This window comes from Vanellus vanellus, assembly GCF_965231255.1.
Source record: "Vanellus vanellus genome assembly, chromosome: 2".
NCBI lineage: Eukaryota > Metazoa > Chordata > Aves > Charadriiformes > Charadriidae > Vanellus > Vanellus vanellus.
In genome coordinates, this window is record NC_138906.1 from 69,428,809 (window position 1) to 69,447,314 (window position 18,506).

Here is an 18,506-nt window from a genome sequence, read left to right on the forward strand (position 1 = left end):
ACACAATGCATTTCTTTCTCATAGACATCGGTGTAGTTACACACATACACACATGTTCATACTTACAGACATACACATACATACACACTTTTGCCAACTTCTTCCCCCAAATACAAAACCTACATAATTTTTCCAACGTATAGCTATTTGGTACATGACCAGGAAAAGAAAGGGAAGAATTCATAACTTTCCTTTGAAATGTCTAAATAACAACAAAAAAATATTTCAAAACTTTCTTTTTTGAAACAGATACTTGCAAAATCACACACACTTTGCAAAACAGAAGCAGCAAAGACGGCGATCTCATACTGCTGACAAATTGTTAAAGGACTTAGTGCACTTGCTTTACATGCCTTCAGATGCATCCCAGATAGGAGGAAGTCCCCGAAAATATTTACAAACCTACTTAGCTCTCCTTCAATCTGCTGCTTAATGCTCTCTTTTCCATAATGGCTACAAAACCCCCGTGACTAATAGTTATAGCACAGAAATGCTGTGATCTCTGCCTCTTCGTTCTCCAAAACCCTCTTTTAAGAGTGTTAATTTTTTACTTCACATTGCAATGTCTTTACGGAAGTGATCTTTTCTTACCCTATAGTATGGGATATAATAAACAAGGGGTTTTTTTACTAGGGTTCCCAGACTTTACAAACAAGGATCAAGTTATAATGATGATGTGCATTTCTTCTTCTTCCTCCAGGCAACCATCAGGCTTGTTACCAAAGCAGCCTCTTCCAATGATGCTTCCCGAATCAATAGATAATTCATTAGTATCATGTATCTCAGGGCCTAATTGACACAACAGGCTAAGCAACATACTCAAGGGTAACACAGTTTCTAAATAGAGAGGAAAAAAAGAGGGGAATCTGATACCACATATGGTCACTTTGCAGGATTTAGTGTCAGTCTATAAATTATACTTCTATGAGGTTAATGCGAGTCATTGGTTTCACAAATGAGAAAATGCAGCTTTTCAAGCTTGGCTTGAAGAAACAGAGAAACATTTGTATGATAGCATAATTTAAGTAACATGAATACCCTAGCGCTTTCAATTTTATAATTTCCTCTCATTTTTGCATTAAACATGAAATATAGGAATTATTCTTAACAACAAATATAGGTAGTATATTTTTTTCTTACCTTATGATCATATGGATTGTATGAATGAAACAGCTGGGACAGATCCTTTGTCCTCTGTTTTTTCTGAAAAGTAATATTAATAAATAAACTGTATTAGAAAAGGTAAAGGAAAAGGAAAGTCACTACTGATTTAAAAAACTGTATGCAGGTACAAACACATTCTCTCTCCACTTTGTTAATGGAACTGTAGGTATGAAGAGCAGTGTATGCAGATTAAGGATATTAAATAACACAGGAAATAATTAACATATATATTAACAATGTTAAGAACATATCCGTAATAAATAATAAACACTAATCTATGGAACAGCAGTGGAATGTGTAAACAATTCAGATTTGTTTTAATTTCTGCACAATAAATCATAAATAATGTTTTAGAATACAGATAACAAAACTTGAAGATTAGGCTCCAATCTTGCAAAGACTTGTCTACTATTCTAGCATGTACATGCAGTCTTGCTTTATAGCAGATTAGGTTTAAAGGAAGTCAGTTTAAAGAAGAATAATTTATTATTTCTCGATTTCTTTTGATGCTAATACTCTCGTTGCCTTGATTGTGGAAAATTAATAGGTGGCATGCCATTTAATGCCAAGCAAAGGGAAAAAACCTCCTTCTGTTAAGAGCAAAGTTCAAAGACAAAACCTGCTTAATCCAGCTTCTACTGAAATCAGTGAAAGAGCTTTCAGTGATTTTAGCAGATGTTAAATAGAATCTCTCAGCTGCATCCTATGGAGGAGGGGCAGGGAGAGGAGAAAAACACCCTTCATCTTTAATGCAGGGATGAGTCACAAGTAAGTTCAAAGTTTTGTTATGTCAAAATTAATGTTGACTTATCTCATAGTTTGGGAAGGCAGACTATTGCATGTTGGAAACTGTGTAAAGGGGAGACAGCTACAAGAGCTCCTTGCTTGTAGTCTGGTACTCTTGTCTTAACTTTAGCCATCGTTTCTTTGAAAGTAGTTTTCCAACTAACTGGTAGGATCTGCTCATGTTTCCAGCATACTGGGAACTAAATAGACAGCTGCATGACTGCAGTATTTATTTTAACTTCTGGAAACTATCGGACAATTTAGTAATTTTTGATAATGCAAAAGGAACTATGTATTTTCTTTCTTCACACGGCTTTTATTTTCAGTGAAATGTTCAGATTCAGCAACTTAGTCATAAAAGCTATAACTTTAGTTACTAGTACAAATTTATGACAGCTAGATATTTCTCAGTCATTAAAGGTATCAGATTAATATTACTACTTCTGTGAGGTCACTGCTCCTCTTCAAACAAGAACGGCAAATTTTGTTTTCAGTATGAGGAGGTTACTCCTGTCATAGACAATTCTATTACCATGAGTAAGTAATACCTAACAGGACTTGTTTCTCTGAGTTTACTAAGGGGCTTTAAAACTAACAGAAGTGATATTAAAAAGACATTCCTGTTAGTATAGACTTTCTCAACAATTGAACATGCCTTTGCCAAAGAAAAGATCTCACTTAGTAGAGGAACCTTCACTCTTTAACCCCCATTAATATGACTTTTATTTCCAATGGGAAAAACCCAACTCAAATGAAAGCATCAGGTAGCACAACACAAATTCCATCACCAGCCTACAATGACTTCTTTCCTAGAACAGTTACACACAGTGAAAATGCTTAAAATACTATAAAAAGGATTTGGAGAAATGTGTTAATAAATTGAAAAGAGATATCAAAACGATTATATAAAAAGGTCGCTTAAAAAACTAATGTAGAATTGTGCAAGAAGTAGACAAAAGCACTTTAGTTTGGAATCTGGAAACCTCCACTAGACTTTCCAGGAAAAACAACAACAACAACAACAAACAGAAAAAGTCTCTTTCTTGCTTTTTCTTACCAAAGACTATTTCTCTTGAATCCATTTTGACTGCCCCAAAAGTGCTTTTGAGTATTTTATTTGCAATAGTTTTAATAATACTCAATAAAACTATATAACAGAAACCCTCCTATCCTTCACGCTCAGACTCTAGCCAAAATGCTGTTTACACACTCAGCTAGACAAGGTGAAGAATGAAGATGGCTTCCCTCACAGAACACACTGACATAATCTTCCACTTTTTATTATAGGAAATTATGGTTTCTTTCCTACCTTTCCACAAAAGGTATAAGTTTTGCTTTCTGTACAAAACCAAAATGCTCCTGTCTGGGGAAATGCTGGAAGTTAGAATCATAGAATCAGTGAGGTTGGAAGGGACCTTTAAGATCATCAAGTCCAACCATTAACCTACCCTGATAAAAACACCACCACTCCTAAACCATGTCCCTAAGCACCTCATCTACCCTTTTCTTAAACACCTCCAGGGATGGTGAATCCACCACCTCTCTGGGCAGCCTATTCCAATGTTTAATAACCCTTTCAGTGAAAAAATGCTTCCTAATATCCAATCTAAACCTGCCCTGACATAACTTGAACCCGTTTCCTCTTGTCCTATCACTTGTCGCCAGGGAGAAGAGGTCAGCTCCCAAAACAGTTCATGGCACAGAGGAACATGCAATGGAACTTATGGAGATGCACATGAAAAAATGCTGCCCCCAGGATGCCCTGTATGCTTACCTGACCTAAACGTAAACAGCATTTGACTACTTTGTAGGAACTCTGACTACGCAGAGACAAAAATGTCTTAAGCACAGAGTTAAGGTTGCTTAGTGATAATTTGTGTCTTTCTAGAACACTGAGTTCAGCTTAACTCAGATCTCTAAAAAACAGAAATATAAAACATTTCAAAACACAGAGGCTAGGCAAAGGACAAAGAATTCGTGCTGCTGTAATGGTAACCCCTTCAACTCCTACAGCAGGCATTAGCCACATGGTATTAATAGTAAGGTTTTTACATGAAGAAAAGTCACGGTTCCCAGCTCATCTTTAAGCAGTGTAAAGCACAGAGTAAAGCAGGCCTCTCCGAGAGAGGAAAATAAGGAGCCCAATACTCCTTCTCCCTCACTGCCTCCAGTGGATTATTTCAGTCCCTAAACTGCCCGTTTACACACATCTCCCCAGAATGTCTTTCCTTGAGGCAACTTCATACTCTTATTTCTCCTTCCTCGACTTAGTCCAACACCCCTTTCAAGTAGTCTCTTGACCAATATAAAAATATTTTTCTTCCCCCCGTCTTCCTGCCCTTTCCCTTTAGAGTTCTGATTCCCCATTCCTTTGCTCTGCACCAATAATGCTGTAAAAATCACACGGTAAAAAGACACTCAAAAAGCCCTTCTGAACTTAGGCAAATGTACTGTCCTGTCACACTGTTCCACGTACAGCAGCAGTATTGCTTTCAAACGTCCTCGCAGATCTGCATAGGACATCTTTAAATATTATCTTTCTAAAAAAATTCAAGAGTTTGTCCAAAGGCAGCATACAAATTAGAACAGGGTATTTCCAAAAATGAAAAGACCTCTTAGGAGTCTCATAGCAGCATCGGACTTGTAGCCTATTTCTGTACTTCTTTCAGGCTTGCCAGATACTGATAAAACCTATGTTCAGTGACCACAGAACATTTTCTTAAGCCAAGTCACCCTTGGCAGTGGATTACTTGCAATACTCTTACTAGTCTGGCTGTATATAGTTTTGGTGCAAGAGCATTTGATGTGTAACAAGCCAGAGATACACTATTCCCCCGCAAACTTTTCCAGTATTGGTTTGCTAACGGGACAGCCAGAGTCATGTATCGCTTGAGACAAATATATGACTAACAAGGCCAGTAAAGCCTCAGTCTGAGAACTGTGCGCAATTTCCTACTTGTGCATGGAAGCAAGCAGCGGTGTATGAAATGGGGATTTTTTGAAGCACTAGTAGCAGGCCATCCGGGAAACTGCAGAGCAGTACCTTAATAATACAGAAGGGCGGGCTTTCCCTGGGTGGAGCGTGCTGCCTGCATCACCCCTGTGTACAACTGGTCACGTGTTGGAGTCTGGGGGAGCCCAGCAAGATCCTCCTAAATTTACAACAAGCAAAACTCTGGACCCTAATAGATGTATGTATGTATATGCCTGTGTGTATGCACTTTACAGGGGCAGAGATTTTGTTAGGTTACAAAACTCTGACTACTCATTCATGCACTGATTTAAATTTTAAACCCATATTCTTTAGTTTGTAGCACTTAAAGAAACAAGATTAGGGAGACGAGATAGATAAAGATTCTATACATTCAGATACTATGCTAATGTGGGCCACTAAAAATATATGCATATGGCTGTGGATAAAAATCTCCACTTTTCTGTTTCAATATGTTTTAAAAATGCCACATTATATGGGAGATACAACGGAGACACTTTTTATTTCTATCTTTAACTGGAAAAGTATGTGAAAACCTGATGAAGAATGGATTACAGTGATACTGCAGGACTGAGTTAAATACTGTAAAATCATATGTATATATGTACTCATAAGTATGCCAGGATGGAATGGTTTCCCTAAGTAAAGCAATACTTTTGTAAGTGAATTATTTCAAGCTTGTTACTAAAATAATAGACATAAGTAATTAAATGCTTCTCAAAAGACAGGTAGTGTTCAACACGCAGTTATAAAATAAGAACCAGAAACCAACATCAACTAATGTTTCTTATGACAACATACACAGACAATGTTAGTAGTGAGGAAACAACACATTACCATAATTTCATTATTTTCTCCCCCTGTAAGCATGCATGCAAGTAACCAGAGCAAGTACTTTGCTCTAAATATTTCCTTTCTCTGTCTTTCATTTTCAGCGCCTCAGATTTTTGAGGTCTTATTTTTAACTACCGAGATTTTTTAAAGGGACACGGGTCATCCGAGATGCATATTATATACCTAAAGTATAGGGACAATAAAGGATCCTTTTAGACCACATCTAGAATTATAAAAAAATAAAGCCAAGATTTAGTGACCTCCTTGGTGTTTTTACTCTTTTTTCTTGTGTGTTGACTTTGAGCAATAATGAAACATTTTCTAATGCTTTAAGTTGACTACGTTGTGGATTATTACCCTACTTTTGATCTGGAAAGATCACTCAAAGAAAATGCAAAAAAACCCAACCAAACAGGATTTCATGGGAGTTGGACTAGATGATCTCTAGAGGTCCCTTCCAACTCTGAAAATTCTGCGATTCCGTGAACCTAACAATACATTTTTATAAACAGAAAATACTTTAGAAACATAAGTTTAGAAATGAAATAACTACACCAAATACTAAACATTGTACACTCACACGTGTATTGCACTTCTCTGGTGATCCTCTTTTCTTACTCAGGTGATAATTACCTGTCTTTCAGATAGTATTAATGTAGCCTAAAACTTGTTTGTTATCCTTTCAAGCATGGTATCATACGTCTACGATGTTTATTGTGAAGGAGATTTACAATATCACAGAGATATTATTATTACATATTACTTAGAAGCAGCTTAAATGGAATCCTCTGTTTTTAATCTATGAATAAAAGTGACAAAATCACTCCCCAAATATGAAGGTACCACTGATTTCCTTTAGACTTGACTTTCTGTTTTAAAACGTCTATTTTCACCTTCAAGATTCTTAATAATTCCAGCCTAATACTGCAACAGATCTGCTGATTTTATGAGTTCCATTGAAGGTGTCAGCCTCAATATATCAGTTCTCCTGCTTTTGTTTTTCTGCTTCCATCACCAAAAACCCCTCTGGTATACAGGGCTGCCTTCAGTAACAGGGATCCATATCTGGTCCTGTTCAAATATTCTTCTTTTACTGCATGATCACAGTGAATAGTAACAGGTGTCAAGGCAATCAAATGAATGTCTTTATTTCAGTTCTCTTCTTCTCACTTACCATCTCGTCCCCCATTTCTCTTTTACATACTGCTGATCAGAATTAAAATACAATTTTATTTTGCCACAAGAACCTTATTTAGTTTAGAGCTTATAAAGCACCTCACGCACTTGAGCATGCCAACGACCAAGAGCAACACTGTTTTTCTTTCAAGCAACTGTGGAAAAACACATTACCCGCTTGTGTAGTATCTAACGGCTTACTTAATTTAGAGTTAAAACTATATTAAACTTTGTGAGGCAAGGTAGAATTTAACTACAACTTTGACATACTGTGGGAGAAGAATGAAGCAGCTTTGCAAGTATTTTCACCGTTTTCTTCCCCAGCATTGCCAGAAGCACGGAGGCTCCAGCGTAAGAGACTCTTGAAAGAGAAAAGCCCAAAAGATTGGAGCTTTCTTTTCTGATCCAGCACGTCTAATGCGTTTTGTATTATTGCATTCTCTAACTTCGGTAACATGCGTTTTCTTAGTAATAAAGAAGCTCTGTCTTTTCCCCCATGTTACATCTGTGATCTCAAAACTACAAAGACCTCGCGCAGTTCCAAACTCCAAACTTTTATAATATAGAATGGAGTTGGGAGCACCCTATCTAATGACACCAACTGGCCTAACTTTACTCTCCAGAGTTACTTGGCGAAACACCAGAGAGAGATCTAGCAACTCCTCCAACCAAGGTACATTTGAAACCATTGCTTGGACTTTCAATCCATAAAGCCTTAAATCTATGTACCTATAACCACAATACAGGTCTGAGCCAAGCCACTGAAACTGTCACGCTATCAAAGTTTACAGATTGCATTTTGTTCCGCAAAGCAGTTTTTAAAAAAGTGATCAGAAACCAGTGAACCGTTCTCTTTGACCTTGAGTTATTCAGTGCATCTTAGAAACGACCCTGAAAAAAATGTGGTGCCCCAGCCAGATTTCTTGATAAGATCATAACTGGTGTTCATTATGCTCTTGTGTCTGTGCCCTGTAAGGTCTGAAAGGGCAGAAGTGACAATACAGGCTTGACAAGTTTTCTGCTTCCTGTAGCTAACTCACTTGTACAGACATTATTCCTGCCTTTCTCATCACATCTATAATGAAGCATACAAAATCACCTGGGAATTAGCTAGTCATTTTCACCTAACCTACCTGAATTACAATATTAAAATAGCCTCGCTGTTCTACTTTAGCTATTGATACGTGTGCATTTCATTACTTAGCTTGGTTTAAGAAATTACTTTCTAATAATCTTTGATGCATACATGGAAAATGTCACTTAGTATACAATGTGTCATATTTGGCAGTTTACCTCAATGTTCCAGGATGGTGGACATTTTTTCCAACTCCAATTAACAACACAATTATAAATTCATAATTTGTACACTCTTTAGTCTTCTGTATACTCAGTGATTCTTTCTAAAAAATTTAGAACAAAGTTTTAGCAGCCCATGAAATGTGTGATTTTTGTCTAAAAGAGGAAAATACATAAAACTTTACGCACCTTTACTAATCATACTGATCTAGAAAATGATCACAAACATTAAAGTGATCCTGTCTTCAGGAGTATAGCAACACAATTAGTCATGGTTTAGTCTATTTTACATTTTCAGTAGAGATTCTTATTTACGGAAAAATGCAAACATTTCCAAAAAACAGTCTAGGATCAAGCTATTTGAAAATAATTTCTTGAAAGATCCATTTTCAATCAAACTACGGGCATTGCAATTTCTTCCTTCTTACCTCCCATATAATTTCAGCTATGTAATACAGACTCTTCAAACTCACATATTTAACAAATATTACTGAATTCTATTCCTCCTGGTACATTTGAGTACTTAATTTAGTTTAGGATTAACAGTTGTTATTTCTGTGATTTTTTATAATAAAATCTCCCCCTTAGCAGAGGAAAAATTATGTAAAATTTATTCTGAAGACTTTCACAAAGAAATAATTAATTTCAAAAAAGGCCTTCAACACTTGTTCATTGTGAGGTCCTATTAGGTATAAACTATTAGGTATAGTTTGTAAATGCTCTGTCGCACTTCTGGTAGATTATTACATCTGAAATTCGTACTGAAATTTCATAATCTATAGGAGGTGGATATTTTCTAAGGATGCCACTGTAACTGATTAGGAAGACTGTTTAGCTCGAAAAGATTTTGTAGAACAAAAGTATCTGACAAAAACTTGGCCTGGAGTATCAGCCATATTTCAAATTAGATTGACACTAAATCAGAGATAAAGTGATTGGTCATGAGGGACAGACAGATTTTGAATATATATAGTTATTGTGCCCAGTTATGCAATGATATAAACCTGAATGAACTGCAAACTACATTTTAGTAATGAAATGTATTTTTTATATATATGTACGTTAAGCCCAGGACACATATGGGCTTATATATAAACACAGAACCGACCTGTCTGTAGTGCACTTTTTTCCTTTCTATAATCTGATGAGATATCTGTGTGCCCTACTGCACAATAGCAGCCTTGAAAACACCAGGTTTTCCAGCATCCCAGAAAGAATAAAAAGAGCAAAAGAGAAGTGCTCCACAAGATACAGTGTGGTACAAATAGTGAGCGGTAAACAATGCTCAAGTTCTTGCTGTGCGGGAGAGACCACTTGTGTACCCAAAACACACAAATTCCCTAGACACACAAAAATTGCCCTCACTGTTTTACCTCAATCTATTATTCAGTCCTCCACTCTACTTCCAGTTTTTCAGCAAGTCCAAGCTCCACGTGAATTTTTAGCACAGTGACCGGAGATGCAGGCGCAGCAATGAAAACAGCGGAAGGTTCCAAAGCACTCAGTGACCTGATTGACTGTGATGGCTTTGAGGGAGTGTGCTTGGATTATCAAAGACAGATGAAGTTCAGGAAAGGGTCACCAAGAACCCACCTCAGGATATTTCAGTGTCCTTTTCTTCCAAAGCACAATTTATGGGCCATCATAAATGTCACATGATTTGCAAATAATGGACAAGCATAGTCACCTCCATGATACAAAAAAAAAAAAAAAAAAAAAAAATCAAATGCACATTAAAAAAATGTAAAGGCAGGTTTAAAAAAGTAAGAGAATTATATTGGTAAGTCTGTAGTGTTTGTTAAAAAAGAAATAAATTCTAAACTGGACTTACAGCACTGGAAAATTCTGTTCCTGATTCTAAAATAACAGTTAGATAGCCACAAAACTAATACACTCAACCAGAGCCTATTTACGCTAGGCAATAGAGATAGTAAAGGTTAAACGATTTCAGTAACATAATTAATATACAACCTGGATAGGTTCTTAATTTGCTATCTGTGTTAAGTCACAAAATATTAAATCTCAACCATGTTCTCATTTGAGGAAGACCGGAATTGCCAAAGCCAACAGGGGTTTTTTTTTGAAACGTTTATTTTTCTGTTCTTCAACATACATCCAATTTCAGGGATTAAGTTATGGGCAATACTCCCTTAAGTCTACAACTCTTGGCACCGTTTCCAGCTCTGAGCAGACTTGTTCATAAAGTGTATTAAAATTCTGAATTAAAACAGAGAAAAATTTCCACTATTACAGAAGTTACCTAACTGTAATTCAAGTAAAAGTTAAAAAAAGACACAGTTAAAACTTCTTCCATGGTTCTTCCACTTCATTATAAGCCAATGAAGAGGACGGAAGTACAAAGAATACATAAACATAACGTCCAGTTGCCACAGAGTTCCCTTCTGTATGAGCTTCTGTGAATGGGTTCTATAGGCATCTATGGATTTGGATGGAGTTGTAACAGAAATAGCAGGCCAAAGATGGTAACATTACCTGCTGAAAATGTAGCCTATGAAAATTTCCAAGGACTAATAAGCTCTGAAGACTAGTACTCATGCTGAATATGCAATAACTAACAAACACAGAAAGACTGAGAGAGTTGGGGTTGTTCAGCCTGGAGAAGAGAAGGCTCCAGGGAGACCTTATAGCAGCCTCCCAGTACTTAAAAGGAGCTTATAGAAAGATGGGGATGTAGAAAGATGTAGGAGAAAGGAGATGTAGAAAGATGGTGACAAACTTTTCAGCAGGGCCTGTTATGATAGCACAAGGGGTAATGGTTTTAAACTAAAAGAGAGTAGATTCAGACTAGATAGAAGGAAGAATTTTTTTTACAATGAGGGTGGTGAAACACTGAAACAGGTTGCCCATAGAGGTGGTAGATGCCCCATCCCTGGAAACATTCAATATCAGGGTCGATGGGGCTCTGAGCAATCTGATCTAGTTGAAGATGTCCCTGCAAACCACAGGGAAGTTGGACTAAATGACCTATAAAGGGCCTTTCCAACCTAAACTATTCTATGACTGTATGACACCAACAGTCTGTTCAATCTGCCCAAGGCCAGTACGATCAACAACAGACAAAGGGACTCGGATCTCATCCAAGAGGGTAGTGACTCCCATATGCAGATAAAGACTGCAGGATTATTCTTATTTCTAAAAGAACAAAGATCCCTCTGAGGGACTTTCCAAGCACCCACCTTGAAGCCACAGGTTGACCCTCCACATCTGAGCACACCGTCCAGCCTGGCCTCCTCAGCTGCTGCTCCTCAGGCAACCACAAGTGAGCATGCAAGTGAATGCCAGTGACTAAATGAATGTATTGTGCAAATAGTTATCTGCTTTTAACAAAAATGGCTTGATTCTACTAATAACAACAGCTTAATGAATAAAGGTATTTGAAGTAATTTTATTTCTCTCTCTGCCCCACTTCAAACCCCTATCAGGGAACAGGGAATTTACAAAACAGCCCTTAAACTTCCTGTAACACTCTAACTTGAAGCCCCAGACCAGAGTACATAATTCATAACCACTGGTAAAGGAAAAATGCACAAGTTTCAGTATTGCCCTCCTGACATCTGTCTTGCCGCTTCAATCTTCGTAATTAATGGCAGAGGCTTCCAATATACTCTATGTATGCGGATATTCATGCAGTTTGTAGTGTGATTGAAATGTTAAAGAAGTAAAATAAATTTATGTATTGAGTTTATCCTGATGCCATTTTATATAAACTTCTTTTGAATAACAATGTTATAATCTTGAAAATTTCAATGAACTAAGTTTAGGTAGGAAATACAGAAGAATTATATACTCTTCTGCAGGCCAGGCTGGATGTGGCCTTGGGCAACCTGGTCTAGTGGGAGGTGTCCCTGCCTATGGCAGGGGCTTGGAACTCGATCTTCAAGTCCTTTCCGACTCTAAACCATTCTATGATTTTCATAAGCAATTGCAATGGATGCTAAAGCAAAAAAGCTTACAAAAAAAGAAAAAACTCCATGACACCACTAAACTCGTTTCACTAAACTACGTTTCCATTTTTTGACTTTTGAATTTTTCTAAGAAAAAGATGTATATTGAAAGGAGAAATTTACCTGAGGTGCTGATCACATATATATTTATATTGGAGGTAAAAATTGTTTTCTCCCTTAAAATCAAAGACTATTTCACCTTATCTGTAGACAGTACCTTCCTTCCCTTCCATTCAGCAGAGGAGTATGTGGTATACAAAACTCCTGATGCTATTTCAGCTTCCTTGTAACTAAAATCTCAGAACTCCATCAGGGTTTCCAGACAGACTCACAGGGGAAGGAGGATGGGTAATGAATGCTTATGGCCATTACAAATCCTACAGGACTACACTTTCCTACAAGTAATTTTTTTGTAGTGGACAGTCAACATGTAGACTGCACACAGCTACAAGTACAAACCCACAAAATTATATGACATTAGTGGTGGTTTCAGAATCCTTGCAAATTCCGTAACTATTTCTGGCTTGACAGTGAAGTTTGGAAAGAACTCTGCCTCTTCCTCCACATGTATATTCTCCACATTTTATTTTCCAGTGCCCTTTAATTCTTTTTCTTAACAACATGGCATAGATTGAACCCATAGCTGTACATTTACTTTAAGATGCTCAAATTTTCAAACTGATTTTGCATAAAGTTTATGCGGAAGTTGTTAGTAATTTTCATTCCAATCAGTTTCTGCTGTAAAACCAAAGCAAAATACAAAGAAGTAGAACACCAACTTGGTTTCCCAAGTGGATTTCCAGTCTAGCTTTGAATTTTGTCTCACTTTCTCAAGCGAGACAGTCGTGCTCCTTTGAAGTGTAAGACTTCTAATCTACCAGGTGCCTGAAGTACACCAGTGCAAGATTTAAGAGCCACAGGTCCAGGCTACAGTCAAAATATTCTTGTCCTTTCTCAGGGGTCTGACTCTGCACAGCCCAGCTGAGACTGCAGTTTAACTCATTCCCCAGATTCAGCTATGAACTGAATTTTCAGCAGCTCCACGGGAAGATCATTTATAGCTTTCCAAAAGGGTACAACCCATTTTAAAACCCACTGGCTCAACTGTCTCCCACAACAACAAAAACACATTTTCATTTCAGCACCTCATCAAATAAAGTGGTTTGAACTTGAGCTGAATCTAGCTCTAAAATAAAACTGTCTTTAAGCTTCTGTAAAAGTCTATTTAGTAGCTTTGTCTAACCACAGAAAACCTATTCACAGGTAATTACCTTCCTTTGAATTCATCACACAAACCCGCAGTTCTGGCTGCACATCGAATGGTGAGCACTGTGGTAGATTTAAAGATACAGCATAAAAGAAGTCAAATGTTTTGACCATCTTTAAAACAGGGAAAAAGGAGGAACCAGGCTTTCATAGGTCAGTCAGTATATACAGTTCCTGGAAAAATAGGGAGGAAAATATGTGAAACTATTTGTAAGCATCCAGAAAGTAACACAAAGAGCCAACACTTATTTGCCAGTAACGAACAGCTATATCAATCAAAATGAATCCCATCAGAGAACAACTGGCCTTGTAGATAACAGAAAGCACAGCTATCTTGATGGTTTGTAAGGCTTTCTGCAGTACCTCACATGCTGTTCTCATAAAAAACATAAGGAAACGTGGTGTAAATAAAACTACCAGACAGCAAGTGAAAAACTTGCTGGAAAATGTTAACTTGGAATACTTCAATAGTTCACTGAAAAATAGGAAGGATTATGTATTGATTTTTCCTTCTTGGTCTGCCTCCTCCTCCAGCTTTCACATTTTTAACTCTCTGGTCCCAAACTTGCTGTAAAAGTTTTCACTCAGGTCTTTGTTCTGGCAGAGTAGCAAGCAGTAAATAAAAGTGTGCGGCTGAGAAAACAAAAGTCTAGGATAGAGGTTCAGCAGTTAAACTCAGTCATTAATCAGTCTTGGCTTCTCTTACACATAAAGTACATTCTGCACGTTACACCGTGCATTATTGCATGTGTTGGGGGTGTGTGTCAGGGGCCAAGCATCTTTGATACACCAGAAACAGTTGTCACAGCTGCATCTAACTCCTGGGGCATGTAATGCCATTTAGTCACAACACTTAACAAGGGAGCTCAAAGGCAGTGATGGTAGGCCAGAGTAGCAGTACTGCTGAATAAGCGGCGTTGTTCCTTTTCCTACTCACTTTTTTCCCCTGTTTCTTTCCTTTTCTCCCATCTCCTGATCTCCCCAGCTCTCTTCCTTAATTTTAGAAGAAGAATATCCCTACATATTCCCATTGTATGATCTTTGGATTGGCTCCCCTTAAGCTAAGGCAAGAAGTATTACTGATTCTGCTGTGCCTGTGAGTATTAGAAACAAGGGAGCGGGAGCTCTGACCCTGGCTTCCCCGGGCACATTGTGCCACATCATTACCCACCAATGCCTGAAGCACACGCTCAAAGGCAAAAGCAGCCCTCCGTTGCCATCTCTCCTTGCCTTTTCTTTGATGGTACAACTGCAGTGTTCAGCTGTGCTCCCTTTCTTTTAGAATTGCAAACAGAGCAAAAGGTGTCCCTTGTGCAAGCAATGCAACTGCAGTTGCTGTCGTGCTGGTTGGAGTTAAGAAGTGCTGAAGGAGGGGACAGCCAATATTGCCTGATGCAGGAATGTGCTTATTTCTCAATCAGCCAGGGACAGTTTGGTGACACGTGGACAATTATTTATTCCAAATAGGTAAGAGCACATGAGCTACCAAAGAAGATTCAACTATGCGTGGAGATTCAGAACTACAAAACCTACGTCCATCCAGCCAAGGAGGAATTAAACATCATACCGTACCTGCTGGTACCCAAGAATACCTTTTCCTAGTGCCCTGCAGAATTTAAATTGGTCAAGAGAGAGATGGGGGATCTGTAGCCACTCAGTCACGAAAGGGTGTCAGAAAACTTCTTGGAGACCTCTTAGAGGGGAAGCAAAAGCAAAGCAGTCTAAGAAAAATAAGTAGCCATCATAGAATAATGGCAGAAAATACAAGATGGTTGGTTGGCTCCCACAGAAATGGACAAACAACTTGTCTGGCAGACGACACTGAGAAGGCGCATATGGCATTATGCTATGATTATAGAAAAAAATCTCTTAGTGCATTCTGCACTGCTCCTACAATTGATAAATATAGTGACAGATTTAAGTCATGGTTTGATTAAATGGCAGTAGATACAATGTCAGATCATAGGGTTTTTTTTGTTTTGGTTTGGTTTGGTTTGGTTTTTTGCTAGTAATGATGGGTATATTGAATGGATAAAATGCCCAGTATACAGATGGATGAGGTTTTAGATTCAGGAGTTTTGCCTGGACACAATATTTAAGGGTGGATGGATGGCAAAAGGGATGGAAATGGCACATGCCTACCAAGCTGAAACAGAATATAGGCCTGGCCATCCTTGAACCAAAAGCAACTGCTAGCCTAGGGCAAGTACTCCTGGGGATGAAGGCTGCTGAAAATGAGCTTTTGGAAACTGAGTAGACACTTTCAGATGTGAGACAAGGTCTCACATTTTTGTCCACCATTGCCTTCATGTACTGAAAGACTTTAATAACTCCCCTCTATACGCCATAAGAGAAAACATCCTGTACCTACCCCTATTTCTAAGGCAAATTATTTTTGAGATCAAATAGTAGTTCAGATATAAAGTTTGTAACTTGGTTATTCACCTCAGTATAGTAAGCACAGTGCTTAGCAAAACTAATACAGAGAGAAAAAAAATACGGAGATGCTTTTCAGAGGAATTAAAGAAAAGGTTCAGTAGTTGACTGACATAAAATGTTCTATCTGGGAGCAAGGTAATTATTTGATGATATATAGAAAGAAAGAGAAAGGAAAGAGATTATAAGAGAAAGTGAATATACAGACTTTTACCTAGACATCACAATGGGTTTCTTTTGAAAAAATCTAATAATTCCACCAATAATTGAGATTGAATTGCTTACACTATTGAAAATATATATAGAAAGACTGGGATCCACCCTGCAGTTGAGGGTAGCGTAATCATGAAACTGCAGTCACATTACTGCTTCCAAAACAGCTGCCATTTCCTACTCTTAGTAGAGATGAACCTATTTATACCTTACTATGATATCTATTTTCAAAATGACTATTTCCTCACGTTGTTTCCATGTGATGGAAATCAAGCTGATCCTGAGATGATGATGTCCCCTAATTCTTTCAGAAATTGTGATGGATCAAATCTCAAGGACAGAGAGAGAAATCTCCTCACAAGTTCCCAGACAAGTAACAGCTGCCTTGAACAAACAAAGGACAGACAAATTAAAATTATCAAGAACATAAGGTGTTACAGACCCTTCACTTTAGAGAAAAAGAGTAATTTTTACACTTAGAATTAAAGCATTCTGATTCTTTGCAATGCCACTAAACATAAAACCCCTATCAGAGACATCTAAATCATGTTCTCTTACATTGCTTATTAAAATATTTATCTGATTAGAATCTGTAAATTGAGTTACACAACTATGAGCACTATTACTTTTATAACTGAATGCAATAGGGAAATAGAGAAATCCCAATCCAAAATAATAATAATAGTAATAATCTACAAAATAGCATTTCACAGTTAACACACTTCAGAGTGAGGGTTTTCTACAGACAGCCCACTGGAGATAACAAGCATCCAGATTCACCTCTGAAACAAGGTGTTTAGCAGTAGGTGGATAAAATGGGGGTAAAAGCCAAGAATAACAGAATTTTAGGGGTAGCGTTTAAGTTTTGAACAACATCTTGACTCGTTTTTCATATACCTGTCTCAGCGTCACTGCAATTGCTTATAAAAAAAAAAAAAAACAAAACCAAAAAAATCATGCCCTTTTTTGCTTAATTGTGCTCTAATTTTTCTCTAAACTGGAGACAGCATTTATGGTAAGCATAACCTAATTGATAGTTATGAAATGATGAGAACATTTAGACAGATGCCTGATTCTCCACGGACATTTTTTCTCCAGGAGAAACAAGAAAGGCCTGCAGCCTTAACTGTCTTTTCTGAATTTATGGTGGCAGATCTGTCCATCTGGATTAGTGTCATCTGCCCTTTTAGAAAAATATCGGTGCCTTTAAGGCTTTGAAAGATAAATTATCTATGTGAAGCGAAGATTCCATTTTGACCTACTGATTTTCTTTTCCTATTAAGATAAACTCAAATGAGGGTTTCTCCAAAAAGGCAATTATATTTACAACTTCCATCAAAACTATCCACTAAAAATTTGAAAGCGCTAAATGTTATTACGCTTAACACTCCACAGACTGTTCCTAAAATAATAAGGTCCTCCTAAAAAGAGCTAACTTAAAAGGAACTGACAAGGCAAATACGTTGTTATTATTGCAGCTGTGATACTTGGGCAGAATCACTAAAGCTGTCTTTTACCAGAGTCGAAGTGGAACTCACTAGAGTGGAGCAGTTTGCAAATAGCAATAGATCTGTCCATTGCAGAAGTATTGCAAAGCTGAAATAGGACAGCAAATACACCCCCATCTTTAGGAAAAAAGAATAACAATTGCCAAATAACTTGCTCACTAGTTCAGCATCTGTAGTTAAATAACAAAGCCAAAATTCTTCTTATAGAAACAGATCTTACTAAAAGATGCGCTGCAGAGGACAATGTTATGAACATCCTGTAAAAGCACTGTTTCACAAGTTCAGGCTGGTAACAACGTACCACATGCACACTCAGACGCTTGCACGTAACAGTTGGATGTCACTTGATCTGCTATTTCTTTCCCTATGCAAATGCAATAAAGTAAATTCATTACCAGTAAGATGACACAAATAATATTTTATTAAAGGATGAAAGCATAAGAGTGCCTAACGTGGATGATAACATGCTGCTTCCTTCTCCTAGCAGAGAAACGTACATAAGTTACACTAGACAAGGAATGACAAATGAAATGCCTGTCTGTTCTTGGTAATGCAGGAAAGACCATCAGCTTCTGTCTAGAAGTAATGTGAATATAAAACATAAGAGATTAGCACAAGCTCTTCCTGCTCTGTTTGACTAGTTACTCTCCATTTCTACAAAGAGATAAAAGAACAAAGGATCTCATAACACAGGATTTTTGAAGGACTACAGGAAAAAGAAGGGGGGGAGAATCAAAATCTATTAATTACAGATTTTCATCAGCCCTGGATTAGAGGCCCCATCTTCTTTGAAGGTTCTAATTCACTGAAAGCAATAAGTACTAGTGCTACAAATAAGAAGGAAGAATGTAAAACTGGGTTAAAATGACA

General features: G+C 37.5%; 1 protein-coding gene across 1 annotated transcript in view; it reads right to left on the bottom strand.

Moving 5' to 3' along the window:
- The window catches only part of CDKAL1 (CDKAL1 threonylcarbamoyladenosine tRNA methylthiotransferase), a 433,436-nt gene that overhangs the window by 92,578 nt on the left and 322,352 nt on the right, over nt 1–18,506 (bottom strand). The window contains exon 13 of the mRNA XM_082499568.1: nt 1,141–1,203. Within this exon, the coding sequence (XP_082355694.1) occupies nt 1,141–1,203 (63 nt within the window). The remainder of the gene's footprint in view (nt 1–1,140; nt 1,204–18,506) is intronic.